The following is a 25,230-nucleotide window of genomic DNA, read 5'->3' as shown; positions in this document are numbered from 1 at the left end:
CTTTTCACAATGCCATCAATATCGCAACGCCGCCGTAAAATATTTGTTTGTTCCCACATTATGCAAGCAAATAAAGTGTTTCCCATTTCAAGCATCCGCTGACTCCTTGCCGCAGAAAATCGCTGAATTTTGCTAGTTGTTGCCGCGGAATCTTGAATTGCCGCAGCAGAAAACCGAGGGCCTTAATGAAAATATATGCAAAGTGTCAAATAATGGTACAACCCCTGTTCTCAACTTTTCAGGTGAAACCACACTGATTGGCATTTAACTCTGATCGTGGTAGGAGGAGAACGTCTGATTTAATAGTGTCGTTCATCGTCCTCCGTACTCCATGTTCCCAAAAAATCCGCCACGAGCATTGTAATCTCCTGTCCCAGTGCACCGTGGAAAATAAATTCCATCGTAGAAAGTTGTCCACCCCAGCCCACCATAGAATATTAAATATACTAATTGAACAAAGTTGTCTTAGTGCAATACACGTACCGTGGCTAATTTTGCCTACAGTGACATTCCGATGGGGGCGAGAGTTCATGTTATTGAACCGGTTCGTGAACCGAACCATTTGGAATTAGCCGGTTTGAACCGCTATATTACCTTCCAGAGCTGAAGTGGGAGTGAACCCTTATGGTCGATCCCGAACAGATAACATTTTTGGTTTGACTCTCCAGTTGAAATATCCTTGTGAAGTAGCTATAACAAGCTAAGAGGGGCCTGTGACAAAAGAAAGAAATTCTGGTCAATAGCAATAACCCCTTATGACCCTGTGGAAAAAAGAAAAGGAAAATGTGTTCTGAAACATTACTTTGCTACATTTGCTCACATAATTAATGTAGCTTGGTGAAGGAAAAGGAACCCGAGACAAGGATGGAGGACAAACACAACACATTCCTTGTCTCCCACCTTCCTGTTCCCTTTCCTTCACAACGTACCAGCTCGCCTGCACCCTTGCTCTCCTACCATTAATGCAGCTTTTTGATCCAAAAGGTATAAAGAAGAAGAAAAAGAGCGTGCATAAGATAACTCATTCTGTTCGATTTATGCAGCGGCTTAAAGGAGCATGGAGGGCACTTGGAACATGTATTCTTTTACCACGTGATATGAACATACTACCTTCAGGAACTGTCACACAAAATACTTTGTTTGGGAAGTGTGAATTTCCTGAAAAAATCAGTTAACAAGGATGTGCGACGTCGCCCATTCTACTCCTGGCGTGTGGTGACATAAAGTCTGTCAGCATACGTTCTAATGGCCACCGAGAATCGCCTGCTAACGAGAGGAAGCAGATGAGATGCGGAACAGGTGGCGCGAAATGCAACCACAAAAAGAAAGAAAAAGAAAAGAGGGTGCAATCACTATTGGATGACACACTTCACACGCCAACTGGGAGCCGAGAGAAGGAGCATTTCTGACCTGCGAGATTGGATGCTGTCTTGAGCACCAGGGGTCGGTTTCACAAAAGGTTTGTACGACGGAATCTGTCGTAACTCGGTCGAGCGAGGCAGTTACGACGAAGTCTAGACTCACGAAGGGCGCACGTCGCAAAATCCTCGCAACTTACGTCGGTAGCCTGCGATCGGAACCGGAACTGCACCCGAACCGAACCGGAACAATTTTTTGCTTGTCCTGAGCCGAACCGGAACTGGAGCAAAAAAAATTGATACGGTTACCGGTTCGGGAGTTGGTTCAGATGTGAAATAATTGTACTACCGACAGACCTTTTTTTTTTGTTTACTTTTTGTACGATGGTAAATGTTTGTGACTGTAGCACCAGTTTTTTTCCAGAGCAAAAGAGGGCTCTGACCGGGTTCTGCCGAAAGGATTCCAGCACTTCGCTTTTCATTTCCAGCAGACGACCACGAGAGTACAATACAGTAAAATATCAGGTAAATAATAAATATGTTCATTACTTGTCTTGTGTTTTCACCTGCCTCCATGAAAGGTTTTCCACATGAAACGGTTATCTCACACCTTTCTCCTACAACAGTGTACGGTGAGGGTAAGCTCGCTTTCATGTAGCAAAATTAGTGCCGATGAAATGGTTAAACCAAAGTCGAAGAAAGTAAAGGTTCCAATCCCTGTAAATGTCCCAACCGCTACCCGCTTTTTTTGGGGCGGGGGGTTCTCCCTGAGTCGAACCTGAACCAAACCCATATACCTGAACCGGTTCAAGCTGATAATTTCGGTTCAGTGGAGCTAAACCCAAACCGACCCAATATACCTCAACCCGAACCCGAGCCGGACCGCAAAAAATACCAGTTCCGATCCCTGATCCAAGACAATGTAGTTGCGGACGCAGTTGGTCTGCTTCTCCATGTGTGGAATGTCATGAAAACAATGCTACCACGGACACAGAAAAAACATCCACTGTGCACACAGTACCAATGATTACGAAGCGTTTTCGCAACCATGCAGCGTGCGCAAACTTCTTCACTATTTAGTTTTGGAATGAGCTGTCGTATGTCCGCCTCGTTCAAGCAGACGTCCATAATTTTTCTTTTAAATATGTGGACGAAACCAGCAGCTGTGCATATGTACACAAGGAGTCTCTGGTGACCATGTAAAATCAATGAAAGCATTGCTAATAAAAACAAGTGAGCCGGCGAGTGTAATTCATGAGAGTAAAACCCGGAGACTAGGGATGATGAATACAGACACATACAGAAAAAGTATCAAAAATCTGTCTGTGCACCTATTTTTGTTGTCCCCAGTCTCAGGATCTTACTGTCACACAACGACGATTCTCCAACGCACGGGCTGCACAGTTGACTTTTAGTATAAAAAGCAGAAAGTGCAACACAAATACAACAAAACAAAAAGTACCTGGTAATAGTATTTGTGTTTTATTTTATTTTATTGGAACAAATGCCGATATTTGTCTACTGCAATAATTATACTTGGATAGTACAAAGACACAATGGAATTCTATGACATAAAATCATAAACGGCGGTAATATTTACGAAGAGTTCCTTCAGGCCTTCGCATTTCAGGGATTAGCTAGCTCTGGAGTGCAACAAAAATACTGCCGCCCGCATACCGCCGGCAGCCCGAATAGCGCTGCTAGTCGGGGACATTTTTGGGGACATCCTTTCTGGGAACTTTTCTCTCACAAGCATTTTTTCCAGGTCCTTTCTTTCCTACACCCTTTGTGCCTCCTCTTTTCATAACTTCTTCCGGGGAAATGATGTACTGGTGGACACTGTTCATGATTCCCAAAATTCGAAGAAGAAATCATTGTCTTCGCCATCTTCCTGCTGTTATGGCACCGTACAACATAACAGTAACTAGGTTAACTCTTCCATGCATCCCAGTGACTCTAATGCGTCCTAGCAGCTGATATCAGTTGTGATTATGAGGCAGGAGCAGCCGTTCATTTTTTTAAAATTTCATACATGTTTTATTTCATATACACATTTCTGATGGCAACTGCCCCTTTAATAAGCAGCTCAGCACATTCTTTAAAGCAACCTAGCACGATGCTATTGTCCTTAGGTTTGGTGGTTTGTCCTCTCTTGTACCAACCCCGAAAAGTAGAGCTGTGCAAAGATTCAAAACTCTGAATTCGAATCGAATAGGCAATGCTATTCGAACAGTATTTGCAGGATATTTTGAGTATTTCCAGTTTTCGAATATGTTTCAAATATTACTGAAATGAGTTGAAGCACCTTCGTAGGCGTAATGTTAAGTTTGCACTGTTGATGAGACCAAGGCAGTCACAAAAATTTTCATGTAAAGTTGCCGACCGATTTTTCGGACATGCTCGATTATTCGGACTCATTCGCGGAACAGCTGCGGGTCCCATAGAGTTGATGTATAAGAACATCCAAAATTTCGGACGCCGTGCAGCTCCGTCGCTCGATATTTCGGACTCTCTTTGCCCAACCCGTGAATTTCTCTCTTGGGGTGATGGAAATGTGTGTTCACAAATATGATGATTGTTCATTTTCCATTCCTCTGAGTAGAAGAGGTCTGTCGTAGCGCATTTGCTTCGTTTTTGGCCAACGGCCCAGCATGTGCTGTCCGCCCATGAGTCGCGCGATAGCGCGAGCTTCACCTACAGCACGCGTGCGTTGGGTGAAGCCGACTTGCGGACTTGATGACAGCGGTGCCTCTGACAGTATACATTGACAAAATGTCGCTTCGGGAAATAGAAGCTGATGTTATCAGGGAGAGCTGCAAGCGCGTTAGGAAAGCATCGACAAATTTTTCCATCCTACTAGGGCTTAGTAAAGTTTATTTTGAAGCGAAATTCGTTTTTTCGGACTGCTCGATTATTCGGATTTTTGCGCGGTCCCCACCGAGTCCGAAAAATCGGACGGCGACTGTAGTAAAACATGTTCTACAAAAACAGTGGCGACGCATTGCGTTTTATGCTGACCCGAAACGTAGTCCACTTGATTGGCATCGGCATCATTGGTGTCAATGCAAAGTGAATTGCAAACCTAAAGCGGGAGCGTGGCATACTGACTTTGTGACGTTGAGAAGTCATTTCCTTCACTCGCACTATCGCTGTGTTGGTAAAGGGTTCAGAAACATTGAATGGGCTACTTCCAAGTGCAAAGAAATCCACTGGAAACAACTGAAACTGTGAAGCACGAATATCGATTTCCATGCGAAGAAAAGCTGTTGGGAGCTTGGGGGCTGTTGGAAGTTGCAAAAATGATTGCTACTGTGTCATGAAAGATCGCAGGTTAGCTGTCCCGGATTACACTCTGCCTTCAAACACAGCCTTTTCCCTGGTTACTATACTTGCTACAAAAACTAGCTTTTCTGCACGACTACTTGTAGTTGCGCTCCTAATATGTTCCTAGACTAGTCCATAGTACACTGGAAGGTTTTCTGTGCTTACATTATCAGTCATTATATTTCCTACTGCACACTGTATGTTAGAGGTCCCAGTAAATGTATCCACAACTTCCAGAGTTGTACACAGTAATAATGGAAAATATTTGCAGTTTGCAAAAAGTACAGGAAGCACAAATGCAAACAAACTAGGGAATGCGGGATGATTTCATTCAAATTCAGACAGGGCCGTCCTCCGATTTCCTCCATTATTTTTTATGAGTTAATCCCACCTGTGACACGAACATTACCACTAGCCCCAAGTTCCAAAACAGAGCTGAATGTGAGCAGCCGGAACCCTGATTTCATTTCAACGTATTTTTTCCCTACTTTGAAGTATTGTATTCTGTCGTCTATGACGGCCACCGCTTTCAAAGTTTTTATCATGTATTGACTGTGTCATAGGCTCTGAAACTGCACAATCATTATTCTACTGTAAAAGTGGTTAATTTCGCAGTCTTAATAATTCGCGAATTTGTGTGGAAGCGTGTTTCAGGAATATTTCGCGGGACCTTAATTTCGTGAATTCGTGTGGAAGCGGACGGAAGTGGAAATCACAGGATCAGGGAGATCGGGGGTTCATGACACTGCCGGCAGTGTCATAAAGCCTCTACATGCCAGATGGCTTAGAGGCTTACCGTGAACTCCGATCCTGTGACAATGACATACATGCAGGTTTTGTGAAAGCAGGTATCTGCAATGCCAAGCGATACACTATGCGAATAAACTACTGATGTTGAAGTGCCGTTTCAATTATAGCAGCGTTTGACAAGAAAAAATTTGTGAGAATAAAGATTGTCAAGTAAGTCGATTTGTATTTGTGGAGCTCATATCATCGTGAATTCCAATGCCCATACTTTTTCATCCCCGCTACCTATATTACATCATCGCGAAGAAAGTTTGATCGCAAAATTTGCAAAAATTAAGTCCTTGCAAAAATGTCTACTTTTACAGTATCTGATCATCAGAATGTTTTCTAGAAAAAGCGCAAAAACGTTGTCACATCAGTTTTGCACACTGTTTGTCTCCCTATTCCTACAACACACATTGGCAGCAGCGAGATGTGACGCAAAACAAACGAAACTTCAATGTTTACACATTTAAATGATGATCTGCACATATTTCTGCCTTATGTCATTCACCAAGAACTTTCTTTATATTGTGGTGAGTCATGAGCGCGATACGCTCCCAGGCCAAGTTTCCAAGGCCGCTCATTTGTGTTCCCCCTTTCTCCGTAAGTCATGGAGCAGAGCAGCGCTTACACGCTCCGACCTGCAACGTGGAGCGTGAGAGTTCATCGAGAGTGCAGTGCTCCAGAGAAGGAGTGACACCATCTAGTAAAAAGGAGCACGTTCCCAGCGCTCTGGAGCTACTACTTAATACATCCCAGGCTTCCGGCACTCGCGAGCCTGTTCATTTTGGAACTTAGGACCAGCAGTGATGTTCATGTCACAGGTGGAGCTTACTCATAAAATATAACGGAGAAAATCGGAGACCCAAGGGGGATGGCCCTGCCTGAATTTGAATGTAGGGGTTTCTTCATGATATTTTATTCTGACTGAAAAGCCAAATTCTCATCCAGCAGGAGCAGTACTTCTCCTAATCGGCACAAAGCTATGAAATTCTCCAAATTGAGATATTCGAAATATTCAAATTGGGCTTCTTGTGAATATTTCAGTTAAATTGAAAGAAATAATTAGAATTCTATTTGCAGTGTGTATGAGATATTCGTATTCGGTTCGATTAAAAAAATTTAGTATTAGAACGGCTTTTCTGAAAAGGGCTAATGGTAAAAATAAATACATTTTTCCTGCAACACTTCCACTTTTACGGAAGATGTCTGGAAGTACAGTCGCCGACCGATTTTTCGGACATGCTCGATTATTTGGACGCGTTTGCGGAACGACCACGGGCCCCATACAGTTAATGTATAACAACATCCAAAATTTTAGACGCTGTACAGCCATGTCGCTCGATATTTCAGACTCTGTTTGCCCAGCTAGCCAGCGTCACGAATGGTCACCAGCTCAACATGTGTGTATGACGCAATGCGAAGCTCAAGGAACTGCACATTAGTCATTTCGTCCTTGTAACCCACTTTAAATGGATCTAGTAAGGAGCAAAACAGGTCAAAAGGGGTCCAGGTCCCCCTTCCCACATCGGGTAACATGCAACTGCTGCACCAATAGCGGCATCAGTAGAATCTTGATCATATGAATCTCTCGGGACGCTGGAAAATATTCGTATCATCCGAAATTCGTATGAAAAAAATTAAACCAAATATAAAAATTGAGGCAAGAAAATAGGCAATGACTATTCATCTTCCATTACTTTGAGTGAAGGAGGCCTGTCATGGCACTTTTGCGTCTTCATTTTGGCCAAGGCTGCCGAAATTCACGAAGTCCCAACATGTGCTGTCGCACGACAGTGCTTAAAGCGAGCTTCACCTACAGCATGCAGGCATTAGGTGAAGCCAACTTGCTGAATGGTGACGTCTAATGTTGCCAGAAGTACGGTTCCTCCACGTGTTCTGGATATCGACGACTTGCCATCTCCCAGCGCAGTCGTCACACTGAGAACTAATGAAGGTGATTGCGGTGCTTTCATCCGTATACAGTGACGAAATATGACTTCAGGAAATTGAGGCCAATCTTATGAGGCACAGATGGAAGACTGCCCGTCAAGACAGCACCAACAACGTTATCCAGCATACTAGTGCTTAATAAAGTTGACTTCTGAAGCCAAATGTGTTTTTTCGACTACTCGATTATTCAGACTTTTGCGCGATCCCCGCAGTGTCCGAAAAATCAGACTGCGACTGTAGTGTTACAGGGTTTCCAAGAGTTCTCGATGTTTTGGAGCATGTCGCCAATGCCAGTGTTGCCCTATAAGAAGGAATCCTTACTTTTCTGTGTCTCTTTCCAGCAATTCCCGGTGCAGACGCCTGCGGTACTCCTCCTCTTCGGTGCGCGCGTCCACTGCTTGGACCTCCTACCAAAGAGCCATCCACGTTTTCCTTTACGGACTCCCTGCAGATCCCCAACGCACCTTCTCCTTCGGTAGATCAGCGTCCAGCGTGCCATCTGGGTACTGAAAATTAAGCAGGTGCTTTACCCTCCACATGCACAAAGGAGGGCGTACAGTTAGTTCCTCACAAGCTCATATAGTAATGCTGCATTATAATGCGGCAATAAAGCAAAAAATAGTGCATATAAGCATTATATATGTGTGTGTGAGTATGCTTCCAGGGCTGGTCTGGTTCTAGTGTCCCAAGAATTATCCTGTCCCTTTCAGAAAGCGGCTGAAAGATATACGTATTTTCATTGAGATCACCACGCTGCAGCAGCCAGCTACGATTTCTAAGTTAAATGAGAAAACTCCAAGTGTGCTGGACAAACTTTTTTTCGTCCCTACAAAGTCTATTTTCATTGGACCTAGGTTCCACAAGTTTTTTACGAAGTGTCACTTTTGGTATAAGCTACCAACTACTCACAAACGCAATAGAGTCAAGATACTCTACAGGGTGGCTTCAGCAAAGGCTACACATTCATTTCGATCGTGTCGTAAAAATAGAAGATGACGTCTCTGGCGCTTCAATGACTTCGCTTTCAGACTGATAGTCATTTGCCTGTAGTTTTATCAATACTTTCTTTTCTTTAAATGCTATCATTTTGTAGAAAAAAAGTTAGAAACCAAGCAAATTCTCACCCCATGCATTTCCTATGACCTAGAACGCCCGAAAACTGCCGTATTTTCCCAGGTCAGCTTCACATTCACATTGCCGCATACAGGTGGCGCTGGCTGCAGACAAAGCAAAATTGGGGCTTCGAAGCAGCGCCACATATACGTGGCAGTGTGAACGTGAAGCAGACGGGAAAACATAGCGGTTTTCGTGTGGTATAGGTCATAGGAAATGCGTGGGGTGGGTTTCTAATGATAAAAGATGGAAGTTCCAGCCTCGGAACATCAATTGTCTCATGTTTGGTTTCTAACTTTTTTTCTACAAAATGATAGCGTTTGAAAAAAAAAAAAATTGATAAAACTACAGGCAAATGACTATCAGTCTGCAAAGTTCGAAGCACCAGAGATGTCTTCTATTCTTCATCTTCTATTTTTACGACGCAACTGAAACGTGTAACCTTCGCTAAATTCACCCTGTAGACACTGCAAAATTTTAGGGATCAATGTAACATTAATATAAATACATGTTCACAGTACTCAGGCTGCCCTCAGCTGCAGTACATAAACACTTTGTTCTCCATGCTGCAGTGGAGTTGGCACTACATGAGTATTGAGGCTCAGCTACCTAGGTACATGTTCACAACTATTCGTTCACTCAAACAGGCCAAACTGTGCAAAGCAGAGGTGCACATTCACAGCGGGCACCTTGTAACTGCCACAACATATTCAAATGACACAGCTGGCATACCGGCTTCAGGACCTTGGTGATGAAGTAGGTCTTGAGCGGTCGTAGAGCCTCCTCACGAGACCCTCCGTCGCCTGGGCCCACTTCGAATTCCCCATTGAGGAAGTTGAGTGTCTTTTCAGATATGTGCACCCTACCGGGTAGTCCCCCGCTCTCCATCTTATTGGCCAGCACAACGTCTTTGCTGTAAACGTCAAACTGCCACTGCCTCTGGCCCAGGACACCAGCCAGGACTCCGCCCGTGTGGATGCCCACTCGCATGTCCACACCAGACTTTGTCTCCTCCCTCACCGACCTAGCCAAGACAGCCTTCAATGTACCACACACTGGGAGGGGAAAGATGACCAAACCTGATGGCATCCACCATGCTCAGACCCATGTGCACAGAGAGCACCGCGTGGTCAGGCCGCTCCTCGGGGGCTCCGCTAATGCAGTAGTAGCAGTCCCCCAAGATCTTTATCCGAAGCTGATGATATTTCTGCATGGGCCGCGTGAAAGAGCTCTTTACAAAAGTATAGCAGGGTCTATCCAGGAAATAGTATGGCCCCATCCATATACCTAAACCTCCATTACAGGAGAACAAAAGCATTGAACAAAACAAGGTATATCAGTAAGAGGGAACAGCAATAAAATATACAGGGTGTTTCACCTAGTCTGATAAAAAATCGTATTTAAAAATCTACTTGTCTGAACATTATGGGGTCAATGCTATTTATCTCGGGGGAGATTTTGCCATGACCTCTGAGCATTTTTACAATCAGCAAATTTAATTTGCAAGAAATTGAATTCTCCCAATTGAATTTTGTCAAGTCAACCTCACGTTTTTGTTACAGAAACAGGAAGTGCATGCTGGATTTGCCCCATTCTATTGCAAAATGCATTTGCTACTACACTGATAATAGCTTGCAAAAAAATTGCGAAAACCGGAGCTTCAAGGCGCGCAAATTGCCAGCGGCGCTCAGATCTCCGAAAGAAGCGATGCGAGGAGGCCATGTGCGGTGCTGTGCAAACGTTTACAAAATGCACGAGAGGTGTATTTTCTCCTAAAAGCGACACCCTAGCAGAAGCAGCAGAGTTCACTCGTTCAGTGGAGTGGGCTGGTTGCAGCACACCCCTGTAGTTTCAGTATTGCTTGAATGTGCTCGCAAAGTGGTTTGGATTGGTGTCACGCCAAGGAAAAAATACACCACTTGCACATTCCGTAAAGTTTTGTCCAGCACTGTACCTGCCCTTTCAGCAGCAGCATGGTTGCAACGCAAAGTCTGAAAGAAGAGTGAGAAGGAAATAGGAAGGGGCGGGTGACCATTCTTTTTCCGACGCATCTTGCATTAAGTTGATGGAGAATTGAGCTTAGTCGACAACTCCAAAATCTCAACAATCTCCAAGCGACGGTTTTCACCTTTTTTTTTTCAGCTATTACCGCAGAGTAGGGAATGTATTTTGCAATTTAATGGAGTACATCTGATGTGCACATTCTGTTTCTGTAAAGAAAAGGAAATGTGAGGTTGACTTGGCAAATTTCATAGATCAATTGGGAAAATTAAATTTCTCATAAATTAAATTTGATGGAAGTGCTCAGAAGTGGCAAAATCGCCCCTGAGATAAACAGCGTTGACCCCACAATGTTCAGACAAGCTGTTTTTTTAATACAATCTTTTTCTCATTAGGTGAAACACTCTATTATAAGAAAAATAGGTGACTGCAAAATTGGATGCCGTGTTTGGAGCTTCTTGAAAGCAGAATTTAGTTGGAAGGCCAAAAACCATGAAAGGAAGTTCAACGGTTAAGTGCATCGGGCTTCTCTTACAACAATACACATGAAAAAAAAAAAAGCTAGTAGTCGCAGATTTTGTGGTAAAATAATTTTTAGAACAATTACTACAAACGACATATTCTTGGGCACAAATATGTAAGATGAGCTTGACAGTATAGAGTTTGCATAGCTACAACAAACTCGACACAACTTTGGGTGGGATTCTCTGATAAACTTTTTCAGTGTTGAGTACTTCTGTAAAGTAGATTTTTATGGGACGTAGACATTCTTCAATAAGGAAAATTAAGCTTTGTGTATATAAAATGGCATAGTAGTCGTTCTGCTATGCAAACTTAAAGTGTATTACAGTACTAGAGTATGGCTCATTACAGTCGTTATTTGACATTGCATGTGTCAATGGCCACAGCCCATACTACGTTTAATGGTAGAAATTTGTCCAGTAAAGAAACTGTACCTACTTCTGGGGTTACCTACGGGCTGATTTGCACAGGATTCGTTTCATGGGGAGATTTAGGGGGGGACACATGTATCTTTTGGCTTTTCAGAGATTTTTTCCCCTTTTTTGCAGGTATCTGGGGTGTGGGGGAGCCCCTGCCTACAACTGCGTAGGAAATCACTGTCAGAAACTAAGGTAACTCACGTCAGAAAGCTTGTCAAAGCGTGCAAACAGTTCGTTGAGTGTCCTCACCAACTCTGGTGCAGGACATGTAGAGGAGAAGGCAGTGAAACCCACAATATCTGCAAAAAGAATACTGGAAGCAAGGTTGAAAGTTACATACACAAGATAATTTGTGGGCCCACCTGACATTTTCATGTCTGCTCATGTAGATCTTCTTAAAAGGTCCAGTCACAACAGCATCCAGATCTTGCTTCAGCTCAGCAGCCACATGCTTAGGGAGCACTGAAAGCAGCAAGCGTTCTTGCTCTTGAGATTCTTCTTCAACCACCAGTTTGACTTCGAGTGATCGACGCGTCTCGAGAAAGGCCCTCCGCTGCAGCCGTTCGGTGAAGAGAAAGCAGGCTAGCCCGAGCAGGTGAGCAGCGATACAGAGAAGCAGAGCAGCCACCAGGACCGATCCCGATGGCAATGACAAGGCCACATAGACCCCACACAGTGCAGCCGCCGCTAGCCAGCAGCCCACGACCCGCAGTGGCAGCAATGCATAGACCGCGAATGAATGCACGAGGAGCCAAGGCAGAACGTCAGCTGCTTGACGGCTCTCATAGAGGAATGCATCGGCGGCCAGCTGGGCCGCGGCCAGGGCTAGTGCAGGCAGCGCTGTCAACGGTCCCGCCGGGAGCAGGTCCCGGAGTGCCAAGGCGAGCAGCAACACCAGAACTAGAGCGTGTGCCGCGAGCAGCGACAGGGGCAGAGGACCGCGACCGCTGACCGCGTATGCCGTCAGAAGAGCCGCATCCACGCACAGTGCAGTGCATAGCCATGCCTTGAGGTCGAGCCTCTTCTCGTGCCGGTAGTACTCTTGATAGAGACGTTCTGCATCGAGGTCGGCGAACAAGAAGCGCAGACACCGGGGCAGGATCCTCTGTAAACCGCTCTCGTCGATGCTGAGCTCGGTGGCGGCCACCATCAGAGGCTCCCGCACCTCCGCCGGCATGGCGACCTTTTGCCGCGATCGATTAGCCGTCTCCCCACATTGCCGAAAACTGCTTGCATCAGGTACTCACCTTTTTGGTCATGGTCAGCTGTGCGCCGCGTCAACGGAACATTTTGCGTGCAGCCCGGAACTGCGAAGCCATCTCAGAGTGGCTCGAACCGCCAAGACTGTCGCCGTCACTGCTGAGAATGGCCATGCTCCAAGGAGGTGGGAGGAGCACGGTCACGTGACACTTTCCTCAGGGTAAACGAAACGCGCGCACGCAATCCCATATCCTGCGTCTTGCGCAGCGCGCGGCAGTCGGGAAGTTGAAAGGGGCTGCGGTTATCATGAAAACAGAGTGACGAGGTAGGGGCTATTTAGGGTCCATTATACGTGCAGCCAAGTGGTGCAGTGAAGGCATAAACATTTCCTCTGTGTGGGCAGCGTATCTTTCAGTGTGAGCAATAAATTTTGGGACACAACGAAAAATAATAATAGTTTTGCCTCGTTCTCTCGCTTTGTCCCGTAAACTAAACGGTATATGCTGCCTTTGTCATGCATACAACTCAGAAGCTGAAGAGAAACCACATATAAACTTTCTCTCACTTCTGTGAGGTATGCGCCAATCAATTTTCAACTCAAATTTGCTACGTGCAAATCACGCGCGTCAGAGCGCAGGACACCACGTGCTGCTGCTGCAGGCCTTCTTGTGGCTCGTCGTTGTTGGTGAGAGTACTGTCTAGGTCTAGCTCTCAGACGCTCCAAACGCGGGTGGTTTCCACTGATTTGACAACAAAATCTGTCGACGGATACTGTAACCGTAGTTTTATTCGCGATGTATTAATTTTCGCGAATCGCACATTCCGTCGCTTGCAAAGTTATTCGCGTGTATTTAATTTCGCGATTCCATGGCACTTTCTTTTTGCGGGATTAACGTGAAGCTGTGTTAGGCGTCCGGTTGGCACGTGTTTTCGAGAGTGTTTTTCCCATCGATCTCAGGTGCTTGCTGCATATACCTGTAAGCAATTGTTCCAGCAAGCTGTACCAGCGAACTGCAACCGAACGACCTAGCAGTGAATTCCTCGCTCCGTGAAAAGTTCACTAAATGGTACATCCCAAAAAACACACGCAGTCCTCAGGACGTCCCCGCAGTGTCATCGTGTCCTCGTCCTTCGAGGTTATCCTCAGGACGTCCTGAGGATAACACTCTAGGGCTGTCCGTGAAGAGTCATTCAGGTACGTCCTGTGCCCGTACCTGTGGGTAGCTAGCGGGACGAGAAATATTACTTTGTTTAGTTTACCTGTTCAGGCTTTCTAAAAACATTTGTTTTTTTTTTGTTTGTTTTTTTGGGCCGATCCTGGGACCTGATTGACATTTTTCTGAAATAAAGGGTGGTCCAGGGTAAAATTCTCTGCGTCTAAAAAGGATGACTGTCTATGATAAATGGAGCGCATTACTCGTGGAATGGAGAGAAACGCGCGATTCTGTCGCACTGCTTTTGACTTTCAAAGCTCCTACCTGAACGTTTCAAACCAAAAGGAGCAAGAAACATAGCCTTTGCATTGATGTGGACCTAATACTTGAATCAATTCCTCACTTAGAGTACCCTTTCTTTGCGTAATCGAAAGAAACATGGATAGCTCACCCTTCGTTTTGTGTCACAGGCGAGCAGGACTGTCGAATGTACGGAGGATCGCGTTATAAGCAATAAACATTGTCTGTTTTGGCTTTGGAAGAGAATTCTAGAACCTTTTGGAGTGGGTTTCTCGGACTTCGTGCCCCTGACAAGATTTTATTTTTTTTTTTTGCGTCTTTTATATCTCTCTCTGCTTTCTCTTTAAACCGCTGCACTGGTTGTCCGTTATGAATTGTACTAGAAACAAACAGCGAGATTGCGGAAGTTAATCAAGACGTATGGAAAAAGAGAAGTTATCAGGACTGCGTCTGGTTTCGTATAAATTATACGCAGAAAAATGAGGGGCAGGTGAAGTCGTCCTCACAAGGTCCTGCGAGTGTTCCAGGTTGACACCCTGAGGATGTGCAGGTGATATGACCGGGAGTCCCACTTTAACACGGAGGTAACAGTGGGAGGACCAGTTGATAACTTCCTGAGGATGTCATCGTCGTCCGGGGTTGACATCCTGGGGACGATCGCAGGACTTTTCTGTGTTGTTGGGGATATGCGTCAAAGCTATGCTGGACAAGCACTCGTTCTGCTTCCGAAGTCATGGTCGACCACCGTGCTGCGGCTGTCCAACCCGGGTCCAGGAAGAAATGTCCCCGGAAAAAATGTCCCCGGAAGAAATGCCCCCGGAAAAATTGTTCCCGGAAAAAATGTCCCCTGGAAGAAATGTCCCCGGAAGAAATGTCCCCTGAGGAAAATTCACTTTTGGTACGCGTGGCCTGGTTGACTTCGGACGTCGACTTTTTACTAGGACGGTATGAATATTTGGATTTTTGAGCACCGAAGCGAGTAATCGTATGTCATATTCCATTTCCTAATCAAATATGGAATTCAATGTTCGAATTCCAAATCGAATTGATGTTTCTTCTAAACCGAATATATTTGAATAGTCCCGAAGTTGCACACGTAAGGCCGGCTCATGGAGGGCATAGAACAGAGCGAGCGCTATACTTACGCATACGGCATACCGTACATGTTTATATTCCAATATATGCTGTATATGTATCCAATTACGGTTATTCGACGAGTCGCTTAATTTATTCGTATTCAATTCCGTTTTAAAATTACTATTCACACATAGCATTTCTTTGCCTAGGGAGTCGCTGCGGGTGACCAGGGTCAGTTTTGGTGAATTTACTTCGTTGTGTCTTGCAATAAAGGGGCCTGTACAGTCATGGGGCTCCAGAGACCCAACGCATGACACCGCTAGGCATATTGAAATACATTTTTGCCAGTGAATTTTGTTGCTTTCCCCCCGCATTTTATTTTCCTTTTTACACATCACCCAGCACGTCGTTCCGCGCACTTTTAAAAAAGAACTTGACATGCTCCTAGCCATTCCGAATGACTTCTTCTCTCCTGATTTGTTGAAACTGGGCGGCGTACGCCTTTCTGCGACACTTCACATTTGTGCGAATTAGCAGAGAAAATGTTTTTCCGTGTTAGCGCCGCGAAGCAACTCTTGCTGTACGCGGTGTACAGGCGTGGACAGCAGGGGGTTAGTATGCGTCCAGGACCGACTTCAGGGCTAGGTTTGCCGACATTCGTCAGGAAAGTCCGATGGAAAACCCAGGAAAAACCTCAGACAGCACAGCCGTACGGGGATTCGAACCCGCGCCGCATCCCAGTCTCGGCGTGAAGGCGATCATCCTAACCGCTACTCCACGCGAGCTGGTACAGAAAAATGTACGTCTCGCTTTTAATTCCCTCAAACCTGAAAGGATAGCTGTGTCATCAGGCCTAAAATCTACAGTCGCAAAATTCCGGCGTTCTGATTGCACACGAGTCAGTGTGACGTCATGCAGGATATACTTTTTAGTACAAGAAGAAAGAAACAAAATAAGAATATCCCAGCCAAGTATGCACGTTGTATCAACAAACGTGACAATTGATTGCAGTGTATTCTCTACGCGAAATCATAAGTGAAAGTGGCCCAAGCTTTCAAAGTACAAACACTTAATAAGTGGTTAGATATTTTCGTATTTATTTTGAATCCGAGGACTTCAAGGCCGGCAATATCGCAACCGGGGATTGCGCAAAAATTCCACGCGTACCAAAAGTGCATGTTTCTCAGGGGACATTTTTTCCGGGGACATTTTCTCCAGGGGACATTTCTTCCGGGAACATTTTTTCTGGGGACATTTCTTCCGGGGACATTTTTTCCGGGAACATTTTTTCCGGTTCCCGTCCAACCCATGCTGCGTGGTTTATTGAAGTGTTCCAGGCGCGTGACGCCGCTATTAGTTCAGGCTTTGTGCAAGCAGGACAAATGTAAAGGAATATGCACTTTTGCTGCTGTGACAACTTAACTGACAGAGCGTATCTGGTCAATACGTGTTTATTATCGATTCGATAGTAATATCATGGTGACGACGAATGGGAGCGCCGAGCTCGTCTGCTTCGCGTTCGCATATGGGGCGTTGTCATCCTTGCTCGCGCGCTGAGGGATCGCATGCCTGGTAGCCAGAAAAATATTTCGGACCTTACATGGGGGGAGGTGGTGTTTCCCTCTCCCCAAAAGTACCATTTCGGGAGGTTGAATCCCACGCTACGCCCATGGATCGCATACGTTTACGACTGCCCGAAACGCATGCGACGTGTCTATTGCGAGCCATCTCTTTACAACGTATGTCCCACAACGGAGGACATCACCTGGATACTTGTCGCCTCGGTGTCTATTCATCCAGACGCCTTCTGTAAGACCTAGCTTCCTTCCCTACTTACTTTCGCTTGACCTGGTTCCTGTCTCAGGTTGGCTTGGCTTTTTTAAAGACCTTTTCTTCCAATTTGTCTTAGTATGTTATGTGAGTTGTACTGCGAAAATTAAATGTTTGCTGGTTTGAGTCGTATGTTTGTCTTTTCCCTCTAGTTGTGCCCAGCGTCGCTTTCCACATTATGCAACACTTCCTCTCATGAATTTGCTAGGCTCTGACTCTCAAGGTTGAAGGTTGTCGACACTCTTAAACAGTACTTATAGTTTTGTCTCTTGGTTAGTCTAGAGCACATAAATCTACTTCAGTTACATAACCAATTTGAACGGTAGTTGTATTGTTGGAAAAATGTGCCTCGTATTTTGCCTCAATTTAGTGCCATAAATACATCAAGAGACTTAAATATCATGCTTAAATAAATCATGCAAGTAGAAAGTAGTAGTAGTAGTAGTAGAACACAAAATTGGACGGGTTGTAAGAGGTGACGATGTTTCCCCCTCAAACATCAGGCATATGTCTTTGACAAGTGACAGCAAACGAGAACCACGAGCAACCAGCAACCAGAATACTACGTTGACATACGACAAAGGCTAATTCATTTCCTTCAAAGAGCGGAATCATGCAAATATAGTTCCTGCACAGATTCACATTTTCTGAAGAAATTGCTTAAACGAAAGCAAAGGTTATCCAGAGTCAGAATCTGAGACGACCGTTAATGACCAATAGCCCTTATTATTTTTCTTCAGCTGTCACGCATAAAGGCATGTGATCTTTCACAGCGGAGCTTCAAAGGGCAAGGCGGAATTTAAACGAGACCTTTTCTCACACTATTGCATATTACATTGTTCTAACCACAACTGACATGTATGCTTTCCATAACAAAATTGATGGTGTTTCAATGGGTGTGCCGATATGGGCCGCCAAGCGAGACACATGTACACAACTTGTCAGGTGCAGTCGTGTTGCAGGCCCCATTCAACGTATGCCTGCCATAATAATGATGGATGCCCCTTGTATGAATAGATGCCATGGTGGTAATAAGGCCCATGCACCAAAAACTGAAACATACATGGAAATTCTGCACATAGCCCCTCCAACCTGGTCGAGAGAGCTGGAGCTGTCCTTATATCAATTGCTCACTCAGCCTTTCTTCAGTAGCCTTATGCTCTTGGTTTCGGTGTCTGGGAGCAATTGTACCCATTTGCAGGTTGCAGCCTATGAGCCTACATTTATGGTCCATTCATTGCAGTGAACCCAGTTGTCAAAGTAATGCATAATGCTGGCAGTTGTGAATTGGGGCAATATATTTGAGTGAACTGAAGAATGTTGCACGGCTCGAACTGCAGCACCTTCATTTGGGCAGGATAAGCAGTCAGATATGACTAGAGCACAGCTGCTTCTGACAGGGAGTGAGTGACAGCTGGTATACTGCTGACAATTGCTGTCCTGCAACAAAACATGTCCCCTCTAAAACTAGTGGTCTGGACATGATAAACATGTAGGGCAGGTGTCTAGTCATCAATGCTGTAATGCTCTGGTTGGCCACAAGTGTTGCCGCACTGCTTCTTGTTATGCTATAGCAGATATTTCCCCTGTCATCCGATCAACATCGCAGTTTTGTTGTTTCCACAGCATAAACGGAGAGCAAACCTTACCAAGTCTTGCCACAAAAGGAAAGGATTAACAACAACAAAGTACACATGCTCCGAGGCGGATCCAGGATTTTTCGGAGAGGGGTGTTCAGCCTAGGCCAGCATGGTAGATACACGATCTAGGTCAACTACACACTATGTGAAGGCAGAAATTGAGGAGGGGGTCAGGACATCCTGATGTTTACATGTTTCCAAATCGAACCGTCCATCAGACCATCATTTAGAATGTTTAAAATTGATGGGTAGTATATCGTATTGTACCAAGTTGTTTTTATTACAAAACATGAGAAAAGAGAATGTGAGACATGAAAATCAGAAAAAAAAAAAAAGAAGTCATAAACCCGACGTGATTCCAACAAAATCTCCTATCTTGACCTTGTGGACAAGTGTGACTCTATTCCTGTAAACATACTTGTTATGTGTATTAGCCCTTCCAGCGTAGCTGAATTCCAAAAAGTTCATATGGAGTGACTGAATACTGTTTAGAAGTGGTTAATTTCATAGTCTCAGAAATTCATTCTGGAATATTTTGCAGTGTATGCTCCCTAGGGTCATAACATGCAGCTTATCTGAGACAGGGTGGAAGAAATTTGAGGCTTGACAGTGGCACCAGGAATTCCAGACCGTTCAGCAGCATTCTTGCGGCACCAAACGCTCCCTTTTCTTCAGGTCGACCTTCAAGCTTACAGTCAGGAGTTGAGAAGTGTAGAGTGACCAAAGGATGTCAGAATGAACATGGCTATATCCAGAGTGGTGAGTCATTCCACAGCAGATGATCCAATCTTGCAGCTCAACCATCATTTGTGCATCTGGAGGGCCCACGAAGATTAACAGCTGCAGAGGTCTTGGCCCGAAATACACTTTCTCGAAGGTTTGAAAGGGCTTCATAGAAAGTGCGAAATGAAGGTGTACTTCACATTACCACCATTTATTTGCTCATGCTTTGATGTCATAAGAAGATGCAGCATGTCCCCCAGTCATGATTGAATGGTGAACAGCGGACCGCATGTGTTCGCGTTCACATTGGTAACACTAACTAATATGTGAGGATTAATATGCGGCTCATCCTAATTCTCATACTATACGTTTACAAGCTTATTGGAGCAGCAGCCTCTCCAGATGTCATCTGTGGGTAATTTGAAAGAAACAAATATGCAGAGAAGAAAATAAATGGAGATGAAGCAGTGATGTACTGTCATGGCCACTGTTAACCGATCTCCTGTTTCCGTGGCCTCGCTCCGATAAACGCTCGACTACCGGAGAACAGTGGAAATAGCAATGGACTGGTCGACCGACACTTTGAGGGTGGTCCGTTGCACGTATGGTGCCGTTTACTGGCAACACCTGTAAGAACACCGGCACAAGCGCAGTGAAAGAAGTCAACGAAATCATTAATGCAAGTCTCAAATAAGCAGTCTTCTTTCATTGCACTTCAGCTGTGTTTTTTTTTACACATGTTGTCAACAAGTGATACTATGCCAGCACCTGGCCATCCCCAAAATGACAATCGACTGGTCCAAAGCTGTTTTCACTGTTCCCCCCATAGTCAGGCGCTTATCGGAGCGAGGCCACGGAAACGGGAGATTGGTTAACAGTGGCACCGACAGAACAAGGTCCATTGTATTTGGATTTTTTGGGAGCCTTTTTGAAGTATCAAATCTGAAATCATCCAATCAATAAAGTGTGTCTGCTTGCTCTTTCTCTGTTATTTTTCTATTTCTTTTACAAAGCTAAAACTGTAAGCAATGGCAACGATATCTGTTGAATGACTGATACAAAAATATGTATAATAAAAATAAAAATATAACAAAAAAAGAAGTGAGACCTGACAAAGTCAAGTTAACTACTCCAGAACTCGTGAATAGGAGATAGTGTGTAAATAGGAGATAATGTCAGTGCTCCTTAGCATTGTCATAATTGTTTGTAAATTAAATATTTTTCTCAGCTCGTTTTCTTTTTTCGTATTTTCAGTACCCGATTTGGAAAGGCATCTTGGCGTGTCAGGTAGAGTTTTTCAGTAACAAATTTTACACACACTGTTCGGCTCAACAATAACCACAGCACTCCTGTTTTTGAGTGCATTTTTATTTGATTGTATTCAACACTCACTTGCAAGCGGGCAAGGTGTGGCCCGATACCTGATTCGAGCTTGAAGCCCCTGCTGTAATGTAAAGCGCAGAGCAAGCAATTTTTTTACATTCACTTTTTAGAAAAGTTCTCCTCACAGCTTGTGACCTAAGTAAAGTGAGTTCGCTATTAGGTGGCACCCCATTTGTACAAAAACATTCATCATGTTTTTGCACACAACCATTAGTCCATTAGTAACGTTCGAAAATAGCAAATTTTGAACTTTCAGCAATTTTTTGAATATGGCAGTCCAGATAAAAATATGTACAATAACTCATTCAATAGATCAGATATTTCACTATTGTCAGCTGAGCTCTCAATGATGGAGATCACGGTAGGTAAAACGAGTAGGTAGGTAAAAGGTATTTCCACGCTTATTTCGAAAAGTACCCTCCCTCCAGTGAGGATATGCTACAGCAAGTTACACTTAATGTGTTGCTTTGGCTTGCATTGTTTGAGATTGAGAAATTTTTTTTTTGCGTGTGTTGTCTTTCTACCTTGTCTCGAATTTCTTCCTCCTCGCTGCTTTGACTCTGTGAGACTCATTTGTTGTGAGACTCAAAAAAAAAAAAAAGATGCCATGAAACCTGTGAACATCAGAACTTTTATGGAACTACTTTATTCTCTGTTCTGCTCTAAGCAGGCTCAAGTGAAGATATCTGTAAAAAAGGTGTCATTTGGAATTTGGGGAAGCACAGGAAAGCAGGTAAACGCAACAAAGTGGACATCTGGGACGGACTCATGAAAATTGAGAATGGCCTAGGGTGTTTTCAGATACCGTGAGCCACGATGCAAAATACTAGCAATATCCTAGCCTTGTGGTGTCCAAAATAAATCTCTCTTTTGCGGTTAGCAGTTGCTGTAGAACCACGCAGTAAAAGAGAAACCTGGAAACTACAAACAAAAAAATGTTTCAACATCAGACTGCTACCTGAACTGGCTATTTTTAGTCCACCCAGATTAGATGTGTGGTGGGAAGAAACTTTCCTGGATAAATGCCACGCTTTTTTTTGCACAGTGGGTGACGTTAGTTTTACAGTTTTATTGGGCGATTCCATCTCAATTCAGGCAAGATTGTAGGGACATCATAACAAATTTTTTTCCCAAGAAAAGCTGTTGTTGTAGCCTAATACAGACTACCTCTGCCACTTTGTGCCATACTATGTACTCAAGAAAAAGAAATGTTACAGAACACAACCCCCACTGTCAGGAGGCGTCGAGTTTTCCAGACAGTTTTTTTTGTCATCAGTGTATACACCCAGCACTCTGAAATTTATTTTTCAGGCCCCTCCTGGTAGTTGTTGCCATACCTAAGGAATATGCACAGATCGTTACCAGTTGAGTGGCCTTCCATTCTTGAATGCCAAAACCTACATTAAATCCACTGCAAGTCTCTCTCCACAAGTTTATCAAATTGCATGTTCCTCCCACACTCATCGAGGTCCCAACCTCAGTGTTGTTTCTATTTGCTGCTGTGCAGTGTGTGGAGACCTCAAAGTGAACAAGACTGACATACATATCACTCCACAGTAGCTAAGTGGAACACTGAGGTTAGGAACTCGCCGATTGTTGGAAGGAGACCTCTTAATAAAATAGGAAAGACAGGCTTGCAGCAGGTCTACCATATAGGTTGTGGTTTTCAAGATAGGAAACAAACGCGCCTCTAATCTCTTTACCATATGGTTGTATCCGTAGGTGAAGGCCACCGTTACCAAAGGGATGGCTGACCTATGCAAATTTATAGCCGTGGAACAAAAAATGATCAAAACGTGCAACGATCAAAACAAAAAATGATAATGAGAAAAATTGGACGATGATTATTTAAAAAAAAAAACACTGTTTTTGACATGTTATGAATACTTGACGCCATAATGGCAAAAGTAGGCCGTGTTTAAGGATACCCTGGTACCGTAGAGCTCTCTTCTGTGATCAATTCAATTGCAAATTTTTGTCCATGCTTCTACACATCTACTTTGGAAGCCACCATAGCTGACATCTATCTTGGCAAAAATTATTTTCAGTGTGCTGCACAGACTGGCATAATACAAATAAAAGCTCAAATCACAGTGTTGGAAAATTCAATGCTCTCAATGATGGGATCGTTTTCTCATAACTTTCTTTCTCAAGTGCTCAACTGCTCTTGCCTCAATTTGGTAAACAACAAAAAAACTGCAATATTTCTACCAGAAATGCCGCCATTAAATTTTTTATGGTTGTATCCCAAAAAGCAAATAGACATATTCCAAATTCAAATATACCATATTCTGTATACACCCTAAGTTCCTCTGCTTTTGATTCTTTACCATCACCATCTTCTTAGTTAACTTTCATACTACCTTGAGGGATATACACATGCAAAGTGCTTGATGGTTTATTGGAAAGTCACAGCTAGTGTTGGGATCCAGGATATCCGAAATCCTGGCTGTTTTTCACGTCCCAAAATCACATGATTTTCTCGAAAAACATCCCAGGATTTTGGGACTTGCAGAGAAAACTGCACATAGGTACTCCCATTGGTACAGTGGCAACAAACAACTGTGCACCTATAGGCGAGCTGCACTTCAGCTTAGGAGCGCCACGTTGCGTCAGGAGGGCGCATGTATTCCCTGTCTCGCGCGCTATTCCCTCCCTGCTTCGCTGTTAGGATGGGCTATTTTGCCATGCTTGACAACATCCACAATGGGGAGCGGACAATTGCTCACCGGACAACCGGACATTTGTTCATCCCGTTCTCTTTTTCCACAAGCCCACCCTGAAAGTTTCAATTTATTTTCATTGCTTCCACTGTGAGAAATAGTGAACGATAATAAGAGCTGTACTTTTGAAATCACGATTTTAGTTTTCGAACCTTTTAGAAACAAACACGTTGTCCGACAGCTGCTAAAAAGCAGCTTCAATCTTCCCTTGGTGGAGTTAATGACCTGCATAACCCAAGATATGAGAGATGTCAGTCGTCTTGGTCATTTATAGCCTTTGTCACAACTCGCTTTTGTTGTTTGGAGGTATTGAAACTAAAATTTTTAATCAGCATTTGTGTGGTACTGATTTTCCAAGAAAAGAGGAAATAAGTGGGGAAACCTTCCAGTGCTCGCTATCTGTACAAGAAATACTAGAAGGAGGAACACCACATCACATACACAAAGCATCACCACTCCCTGAGATACAAAGTACAAAAAGACCTTTCTGAGGTTCACCTATCCAGGGACTTTACATTCCTTGCAGGATTACACTATGGAGTCATCAGACGGCATAGACGGATAACCTTCCCAGCGTCTCACGATATACCAGGTGTTGAGGCATATAAAAAGCGAATTTCTCGGCCCTGTATTTTCATGCAGCGACCACAGGTCTCACATGTGCACCCACTGCATTTTGCCAAGTCAGGGTTAAAATCTGTGGCGTGTGGCGTTGCGTGGTTGAAAACATAACCCAGAAATTTGATGTTCCCCACCAGACCTCCCCCCAGCAACAATGAAGTATGTTCTCCTGCGACAAACATTTCCCATTATCCTGTGCCACCAAGCACGACACATAACTTGCGAACACATCAGGCACACCAAAAGCTTGACAATATTCCGCCTTGAACTTTCTGACGGTTAGCAAATGCCCTGGATCCACACCACCCACATCTGACATACAGGGAAATTACGTGCGCGTTTGCTGCAAGGGGCGCTGGACTACAATACTCAGTGGCGCCCCTACGAAGCGCAGCTCGCCTATAACAAGTTGTTCAATTTGTAGCCCTCGTTCTCAATGACAACTCTGTCCTTAGCTCCCTTTCAAGTACCATAAAAGCGCCTGTGATGGCCTGTGACACACTTGTCGGAGCTCCGTGCATCGCTTTCCTCTTTTGAGTGGTACCAGCATCATCAAACTGCTTATAGGGGTGTACACAGCAGCAGAGAAACAGAGAGAGAAAAGAATTGCTGGAAATTTTATGATATGAGCAAACAAACGAAGTGTATAGTGACTTCCTGCAGAAGTCAGGAGATTCCACCAGCGTACGGTTTTAAGTCTTGCGAGCTAAAGATGGACCTGGACGTTAAGTTGAGGGGACGTGGCTAATTACTGAGAAGTGCTAGGTCTGCTACGAAACGTCTCCACAAACATCTCCTGAAAACATCTCAATTGGCAAATAAACTGTCTGGAGTTTCATAGTTTTTCTTCAACACTGAGATCCATGCACATCCTCCTCTGTTGCTTATCAGGTTTTGTTGCTTAAGTGATTCAGTTTTGAAAGTCGGAAGTTTTGTCTTTCGTGCCAGTCGGAAATAAATCTGTGGGCATGGGCCCACTATGTGAAAAGACTGCGAATAAAATTATGCCCATTATTTGAGGAGAACATGAAAAAGTAAGCTTTTCAATAAAAAGCATCGCATATTAAAAACAGTGGAATCATTAAGCGATGAGGAACGTT

General features: G+C 44.2%; 1 protein-coding gene across 2 annotated transcripts in view; it reads right to left on the bottom strand.

Annotated features, from left to right (window-relative positions):
- LOC135394347 (adenylate cyclase type 3-like) overlaps nt 1-13,049 on the bottom strand; it is a 34,098-nt gene extending 21,049 nt beyond the window's left edge. The window contains exons 1-7 of one of the 2 annotated variants that reach the window (XM_064625046.1): nt 12,727-13,049; nt 11,842-12,662; nt 11,681-11,792; nt 9,617-9,744; nt 9,270-9,561; nt 7,889-7,930; nt 7,746-7,831 (exon numbers count right to left, since the gene is read on the bottom strand). In XM_064625046.1, coding sequence (XP_064481116.1) covers nt 7,746-7,831; nt 7,889-7,930; nt 9,270-9,561; nt 9,617-9,744; nt 11,681-11,792; nt 11,842-12,662; nt 12,727-12,738 — 1,493 coding nt within the window. In that variant the 5' untranslated portion in view covers nt 12,739-13,049. The remainder of the gene's footprint in view (nt 1-7,745; nt 7,832-7,888; nt 7,931-9,269; nt 9,562-9,616; nt 9,745-11,680; nt 11,793-11,841; nt 12,663-12,726) is intronic. The other variant, XM_064625047.1, reaches the window with a different exon arrangement.
- Between the last annotated feature and the right edge of the window lie 12,181 nt (nt 13,050-25,230).

The sequence above is a fragment of the Ornithodoros turicata genome, chromosome 5, assembly GCF_037126465.1.
Source record: "Ornithodoros turicata isolate Travis chromosome 5, ASM3712646v1, whole genome shotgun sequence".
Taxonomy (NCBI): domain Eukaryota; kingdom Metazoa; phylum Arthropoda; class Arachnida; order Ixodida; family Argasidae; genus Ornithodoros; species Ornithodoros turicata.
The sequence above is the reverse complement of the archived record's forward strand: the minus strand, read 5'-3'. Positions and strand labels throughout refer to the sequence as shown.